The sequence below is a fragment of the Sander lucioperca genome, chromosome 14 (genome assembly GCF_008315115.2).
Source record: "Sander lucioperca isolate FBNREF2018 chromosome 14, SLUC_FBN_1.2, whole genome shotgun sequence".
NCBI lineage: Eukaryota > Metazoa > Chordata > Actinopteri > Perciformes > Percidae > Sander > Sander lucioperca.
Genome location: NC_050186.1, coordinates 21,289,223 through 21,297,322, shown reverse-complemented (window position 1 = coordinate 21,297,322; position 8,100 = coordinate 21,289,223). Strand labels below are relative to the sequence as shown.

General features: G+C 48.9%; 1 protein-coding gene across 4 annotated transcripts in view; it reads left to right on the top strand.

Moving 5' to 3' along the window:
• The window catches only part of cica (capicua transcriptional repressor a), a 36,764-nt gene continuing 28,664 nt past the window's right edge, over positions 1-8,100 (top strand). For 3 of the 4 annotated variants that reach the window (XM_035991494.1, XM_035991493.1, XM_031295588.2), the window contains exons 1-2: positions 1-212; positions 3,711-7,447. In XM_035991494.1, the coding sequence (XP_035847387.1) occupies positions 3,926-7,447 (3,522 nt within the window). In that variant the 5' untranslated portion in view covers positions 1-212; positions 3,711-3,925. Of the gene's footprint in view, positions 213-3,110; positions 3,356-3,710; positions 7,448-8,100 lie in introns of those variants that run through there. The other variant, XM_035991492.1, reaches the window with a different exon arrangement.

Here is an 8,100-nt window from a genome sequence, read left to right as displayed (position 1 = left end):
CACGGGCTGGTTGTCAAGGCTTTGGGGCTTCATTCACCATTTTGCGACTGTAGTGTAGAATGTACAGGGCAGTAGTTTTACCTCCTTTTAAGTTGCTTTGCCGGAGAAACATGAACGGACGCTAATTGGCAGCTGCGGACGACCGGCCACCCTGCCCTATTTTACCCGGCGGACTCAACAGAGAATCACACTGGGGTACTATACTAGCTCTGGTGAGTATAAGCTGCCCACAAATCTTTCTCCTGCAGCACTGCAGTGGGGCGCTTGTTGTGCTTTTGCCGAGCTGCTAACGTTGTTCATGTTTACTGTGGTCTTAAACAGTATTAGCAGTTGAGCTGATCAGCATATTTCCGATATCTGGGTGGCCTACGGAGAGGAGTAGAGGGCGGATTGGGTGTCTTCTGCGAAAAAAAGGGAGCGGTGCGGATAGACATAGTGAGCTTGAAACTTTTCCACTAGAAATAAATTCAACGCCATAACTGCCGTTGGACTTCCTATAACAACTGTTATTTTCCATGCGTTGTATCAAACCTCGAAAACTCGCTTGTCATTCCACCTCCTCTCTTTTACATTGGCATATTTTCTTCTTCTTTTTCATGAATCAACGTGGCTGTTTGAATTAATGTGTTTTTGAGGGGCTCGAGGGCCTTCTTCTTGGACTAGTTTGTACTTTCTCCTTCTTGAATCTCGGTTGCAATAATGCAAATGACGACGAGGGTCAATACAAAGTTATTCGGACAGCTGTAGCTATATTTTCAGGCGACTGTCACTTTCGGATGGGCCAAACAATCGACTTTGTCTGCTGTTTGTCGGTGTGTGATTGACAAAGTTAACGCATTCATCTGTTTGGGGCATTTCACACCGTCATGCAGCACAGTGAATATGGGCTATATTACATGGTATTACGGGTCAGTATGCCCGTTAAACCAGTTATGTCCCTGGTGACAGTGAGTTGAGGATTTCCAAGCGGCCATGTGTGTAGTTGAGGCCTGGTCGCTGCACGCCACGGCCTGCTGAGTGTTGTGGAGTAAACCTGGTAGTAATCGCGGTACTACGAGGGCTTGACACATACACGGTACTATCCAGCTAAACCAGAGGTGACGACATCACCTTCTGTAGTTTGCATTTGCGCTTTAAGCCTTGTGTAGATACATGAACAGCTGTTATCTACTCTGGTTTATGATTAGCCTGTGTCAATATATTTATACACCCTGGCCTGTTGTTAATAAAGCACTGTAGTAATCCTGTCGTACACTTTTACAGAGGTGCTCTCTACAAAACTTTTAAATATCATGCAGTTTGGTGAAGATATAATACATGAAATATACTATTAATAATGATTTGGCAACTCCACAAGAGGTTAAACATACTATAAGGGACTGGAAGGTCTGCAAAGTTCACTCCTAGACAATATATCCCCAGGTGAATTAAACGTTTGGCAATGTTGCAAACATTTGTTGAGGGCATATGCAGTTTTATTCTTTATTGCTAGCATAAATATATATGTTATATTATATACTTGGTACAATAATGAGTTGCATTTTGCCTATTATTAGTTTGTTGTAGCCCAGTTGCGGTTGAAAAAGTGATTAAACCATGACCTAAACCTGGACAATTATTTAGCTAAACTAAATTATGCACCCAGAAAGGCAGCAGTTCATGTTTTTGTCACCTCACATTACTCATATCCGCTCAATGTTGCCTACAGTCATGTTAACCATGTTTCATGTTTACCATGCATTTGTGTCAAGAAGGTTAAAGTTGTTAAAATAGTGCTCTGCTTTGAACTGAAAATGCAACATAGGAAGCCTACCATAGCTCCCATATGGACTTCCTTGCTCCATATTTCACAGAGGGGAGCGTGAGTTGCGTCAGTTTGTCTTTAAGCTGTTATCATTAGGCCCATGACTCTGACACCAGCTGTTGTACACAGTACACTACTGAGTAAACACATGTAGCATACCTCTATCGTGACCAAGTAAGGCCGGCTGCCAAATTATTTTATGGTGGCTGCTCTATGGCTGTCTGTCCTAAATAGGGATTTACATAGAGCAAAGTGATGGCTATAAGCTCTCTGTGTGCATTATCAGCTATCATCACATAGAGGTTTGCTGTGTGTGCGTGTGTGGCCTTGAGACAGGCGGCACTCATGTCTGAAAATGGATTTCTCTCTCGCCGATGTGATGTGGCAGATATTAAAAGGACCTGAATGAATGCTGGCCTTCACAGACAAACAGGAAGGCAGCAGAAGGGAAAAGAGACAGGCAGACAGAGAGAAAGAGTTTGGTGGGAGGATGGATGTACAGTACAAACAGGGACAGACAGGCAGACATGGAAGTTAACTGACAGTCAAACAGTCACTGACAAGTAGACATCAATCCAGAACATTTTTGACAACGAATATCACAGTTGGATAGAGAAATTTCGACGACAGAGCATATAGGGGGTGTTTTGACTCTCCCTCTTATACACTTGTTGTCAACATCTTTCTGGCACTCGTAGCTCTGTGGGGACTGTTGTATTGGAAGAAATGAGGCAGAGCACACAGCAGCTACAACCTGAGGCAAGTCCCGCATGTATCAGCCACACAGCAAACAAACCAGTTAAATGGCAACAGTCTCCTGTTCAACATGTCAGCAAAATCAATTTGTTTCACTTTCTAAACAGGGGCAGAACTGTGAATGAATCCGATGTGGAATAGAAGATATTCTGAATGGCTCTGGCATGGTTAAGAGCGATACTGAATGACTCTGGTGTGGAATAACATTTTTTTTGGAACGACTCTGCTTTTCTGTAAACTGCAGCAAAAAATGAGGATAGAGACTAAGTGGAAGGAGGGGAGAGAAAAAAGGAAGCGATGAGAGGTAGAAATCAATATCAGAGAGAGAAGGCAGGCAGGGGATAAGAATGAAAGCGTAATAGTAGCAAAGAGAGAGAAGGAGAAATAAAGTAACGGGAAGTTAGGTAATGGTCTTCCACAGGAAATGGAGTTTGTAGGGGCGGATTGGCTCTGCTTTGAAATACATAGATAAAGGTCGCCACAGAGAGAGGGGAAAAGAGAGCGAGAGAGAGAGAGAGAGAGAGAGAGAGAGAGAGAGAGAGAGAGAGAGAGAGAGAGAGAGAGAGGGAGGGTTTCAGTATGCGAGCAAAGAAGGAATTCCCCCGCCTCTACTGCCCCGGCCAAGGAGGAGTGTGTGTGTGAGAGTGTATGTGCATGCAGAAAGGCTTGTCTGGGCAAATTGCAAAGTGCTCCTCACTATTTCCATACTGTGTTGTAAGCCTACATTGTGTTTACCCTACAATATGACCTCCTGTTTTCTATATGCGCCTGGTAAGGATGCAGGCCTTGTGTAATGTGAGTAGAACCTGTTATGTAATGAATTAATGTGTAATGAATTTGTAGGTGAGTCACATTCATTACTACTATAATACGATGGTGCATCATTTAGCAGGGAATACATTTTTTAGAATTAATGTTTAACTGTTAAGTCTTATTTTTATGATGCATGTGATCCCTCTTTGCTTTGATTTTGTTTTGAATTACTTTGATGCCACTTTAATGTTTTCATAGATGTTGATTCAGTCAGTCACTTTTCCTCTCATTGCCATGCAGTTAGTAGCTATCTCTTCCTGGTGGTGAATGGGCTTTGTGCATGTCTGAATGTGTTTGCCACATGAGTAACCCACACTCCATGTTCCCTTTCTTTCAGAGTCTCTGGAATAAGGTGGGCAAGTGCCGAAGTCGCGCAACGAAGACAAGACAGGATGAGAGAGAGAAGCCCTGGCAGAGGAGGAAAATAGAGAGAATAGAAAGGAGGGGGAAGAAGAAAAATACGAGGCAGAGCAAGAGAGGAACGCCAAAGAGAATCTCTGGGATAAATAAATAACAAGACTTGTTTGGAGAAAAGGCAAGCTAGATGAAAAGATGAAGCCGATAAAAAAGCAGCGGCGCTCTCCTCCCTCCACCCGGGCCAAAGGGGGGAAGCGCCGCGGAGCGGGGGATGCCCCAGAAGGAGGGGAGAAGAGAGACTCAGATGAGAACAGAGACAGAAGCAGATCCCCACAAAACCAAACACCCTCCTCTTCATTTTCTTCTAATTCACATTCAGAGTCCTCCCAGATGGAACCAATCAGAGCGAGGGACACTTCAGAGGTGGAGGGGCTTCACAGAGATGGGCTGTCAGAAAAGACGGTATCACTTGCGATGGATTCTGGGAAATTTCTGACAGCGTCAGATGATAGACCAGGGAGGTTAGCAGTGAGCGGCAGCAGCCACAGTGACAGTGGTGGTAGCAGTTGTAGTAACAGTAGTACACCAAGCGCCAACAACAGCCCAAACCCCGCCTCCAGCCGAAAAACAGCCACCTTCAAGGCCCGTGTTCCCAAAAAGAAGTACACCTCTGAACACTGCATGTCTGCTACTGGTAACCATAGCAATCCTTCCTCCAGCACGCCCCCTCCTCTACCTCTTAGTGGTGGGGTCATCAACCACGGGTCAACAGGTTCAGGAAGTGACATCTATGTCTCGCACCCTGATGGCAACAGTCAGAGCAGGAGCATGATGGACGACTTCCACAGCAGGACCACTGGCAGGGAAGGGCCTCAGAATGGCTCCTCAGGACCCCCTACCCTGTCGTTGGGAGGGGACAGGGAAAGGCCTGGAGGGGGTGAAGGGGTGAGAGATGCAGAGGGAGTGTTGCCCAGTCCCCTGCCCCGCTGTTCCTCAACAGACACCGCCAGTGAGCACTCAGCTGACCTAGAGGTAGTCGGCGACCCACACGCCCTCACACAGATGTCTACACACGCACCACCCAGTCTCCCTGATGCACTGTCTGACGCCCTCGCCAAAGGGCTGAAGAATCAGCGTGTCCTCGCCCGCCAGCTCAGGAGAAGAAGTGACGAGGAGGGAGGGGGCGAAAGGAGGGATGAAGGGGGGATTTCAGAGTTGGTGTTCCGGGCTGGAGTCGTCCGCAAGGTCAGCGGTGATTTTGGTAGCCTGGAGGTGCAGCTGAATGGCGAGAAGACGCTGTGCCGTTACCCGTATCGACATGACAGCCCCCCAGGGGTGGTGGACATTGTCCTAGATGCCCCGCCGCCTGGTGTCCATCCAATAGCTATTGGCACCCGTGTCTGCGTACCATTTGGCAATGAGGAGGGCAGCGAAGGCCAGTGGTATCGACAAGGTGTGGTGACCCAGGTGGACACACACCCTGCAGTGGCCAACCGCTACCGTGTCCTCCTGTCTGAGGAAAGACAGGACGTGGACGAGGAAGAGGATGGCAGAGGGACAGCTGCTGGTACCCAGGCAGTGTGGGTCTCCCGACAAACACTCCGGCTTCTGGTGCCACCTTGGGACCTGGATCTGCCGTCTGGAGGAGGACGAGATGGAGAAGAGGGAGTGAGAGACAAGGAAAGGGAGCGGGAGGATAGGGAGGAGATAGACGTGGAGCAGGAGGTGTGTCGTTTGAGCTGCGGGATGACACCCAGCGTGGGGACAGTGTTGGGGAGAGGAATCCCCTACCCAGGCATGGTTCCTGTTTCCTCCACATCAGGACAAAATATTACCTCCCCAGTAACACCAGCGTCAGTCCTCAGCCTGGCCCCAGGCCGAGAGTGGGAAATTGAGAAAGACTTAGAGAGGGAGAGGGACCTCCAGAGAATACAGGAAAGAGAGAGGGAAAGAGAGCGAGAACGGGAGAACAGTGCAATGCAGCAGCACCAACAACAACAGCAGCAACACCACCAGTACATGCCACTCACCCCCGAAGAAGACATGGAGGTGTCCCACTTTAATATGCTCCCAGTGGGGGCGATCATACCTGGGGCAAAACCAATGGCACTTTCCCAACACCGCCACATTGTCTCTAAGCCCCCGCCTGGCTACCTCAATCCCCACCTGTCTGTGGTGCGGGGCATCGGGATCCCCGGGATCCCCCCTACCCACCTGGCCTTGAAACCCCATCCCCCTCCTTCATCTGTTCTTTTAAGCCTTGACCCAGCAACCGCAGCAGCTGCAGCAGCTGGTGCTGTCATTACCACCTCTCAGCTCCCTCCTCTCCCTCCCATCTCCTCTTCTACCGCATCCTCCTCCAGAGTAGAGAAGGCCTCAGGAGGAGGTTCTTCCAGTGGAGGAGCAGGTGGTGGCGGTGGATCCGGATCAGGTTCAACCTCCTCCTCCTCGTCACGTTCCCGCACCCCACTGACAGCTGCCCAGCAAAAGTACAAGAAGGGAGATGTGGTGTGCACGCCAACAGGCATCCGTAAGAAGTTCAATGGGAAGCAGTGGAGGAGGCTGTGCTCCAGGGAGGGCTGCTCTAAAGAGTCCCAGCGCCGAGGATACTGCTCCAGACACCTCTCAATGAGGACCAAGGAGATGGAAGCCAGTGGAGGCAGCCGGGAACGGGGCGGAGCCAGCAGCACAGGGACCCTGACGCCGTCTGACCTCCGACTGAGTGGTGGGAGAGCTAGCTCAGAGTTTGACTGGGATGAGACGTCACGTGAAAGCAGTGAGGCCAGCAGCCGTGGAGGAGACTCCCGCCCCCGCCTGGTCCTTCCCTCTCTGCTCCCCCAAGACCTCTCTCGTTTCGACTTTGATGAGTGTGAGGCAGCGACCATGCTGGTCTCCCTGGGGAGCTCCCGCTCAGGCACACCCTCATACTCCCCTATCTCCAACCAGTCGCCCTTCTCCCCTACCCCATCACCCTCACCCTCTCCGCTCTTTGGCTTTCGCCCTGCCAATTTCAGCCCCATCACTGCTCCTGCCTCGCTTACTCCACGCCGCCATCGCCAGCTTAGCGGCACTAAGATGGGTACACCAGGTGTTGAGCGAGAGCGCCACCTGTCGGGGATTGTGCCCACTTTTCAGACCAATCTCACTTTCACAGTCCCCATGAGCCCCAGCAAGAGGAAGCTCGACAATCACCCGCCTCCTCCACTGCCTGCAATCCAGGACTACCAGACCAAACCTGAGCAACAGCAGCTGGTGAGCATAGGGGGAGGGTTGGTGGGAGACCCAAACCTGGGCCACAATAATGCCGCCTTCAGAGTCCTCTCCCCCCAGAGCCAGCCCGCAACCCCCTCCTCACTTTCCTTCCCCCGGCCTCGTAGCGCCACCAGCAGGCCACCATCCTCCGCTGCTTCCACGCCTCCACCCATGCTGGTCTCTCCCACTCCTCCCTCCCCGTTGCCCCAAGAACCCTCCCCACGCCGTATTGTGCCCTTACGTGATTCCCCAGTCATTGTACGCAACCCAGATGTCCCTCTGGCCAAGTTCTCTGATGGTCCGTTAGGGAGGAGAGAGAGGAGCAGGTCCAGAGAGCACAGCCAGCCCCAACACACAGCTCCCCCAGGTCTGCAGGTCCCCGTCCCCATCAACGGGGCCACCACCAACGGTGCAGTTCTCTTGCGCAACCCCACATCCACACTTGTCCTGGTCACCTCCAGCTCGGTAAGAAAGTCACTATTTTTGTATATGTGCCACATGATCATGTACGGTTTAGGGATGGGCCATGTGGATAAAGTCTTCATTTTATAATGCGATAGCAATATTATGTCATAGCTACTAGGGCTGTGCAATTGATCGAAATTTTAATAGCGATTACGATTTCGGCTTTTAACGATCATTATTATTTAATTTATTTTAAATTTATTTAATTTATTAACAATTATTTTGCATTACATTTTGTAAGTAAACTCTTATTTTGTCTTGTGTTCTGAATGAAAAAATAATGTTTTAAGGGGAATTTCACAGTTCAAGGTGTTTTCACTGTAAATTTATTTAACTGTTTATCTGTTTTTTTAAGTTCAATAATTGCTGCATCCTTCCAAAAGGCAATTGGTAATCGTGTTAAATAATCGTGATTTAAATATTGACCAAATTATCAATAATCGGGATTATGATTTTTTCCATAATCGAGCAGCCCTAATAGCTACCTCAGTATGGCAATGGTACAGCAAAACTTTATATGTCTTTATCTTTATTTTGGGGGATGTATAATTTGTATAATTTTGTCAGTGACTGAGAAACTTCACCTAGAAAGTGAATTAATGAATACTCTACTGAAAATCTATATTTTTATTAGTAGTATTTTTAGTAGCAAA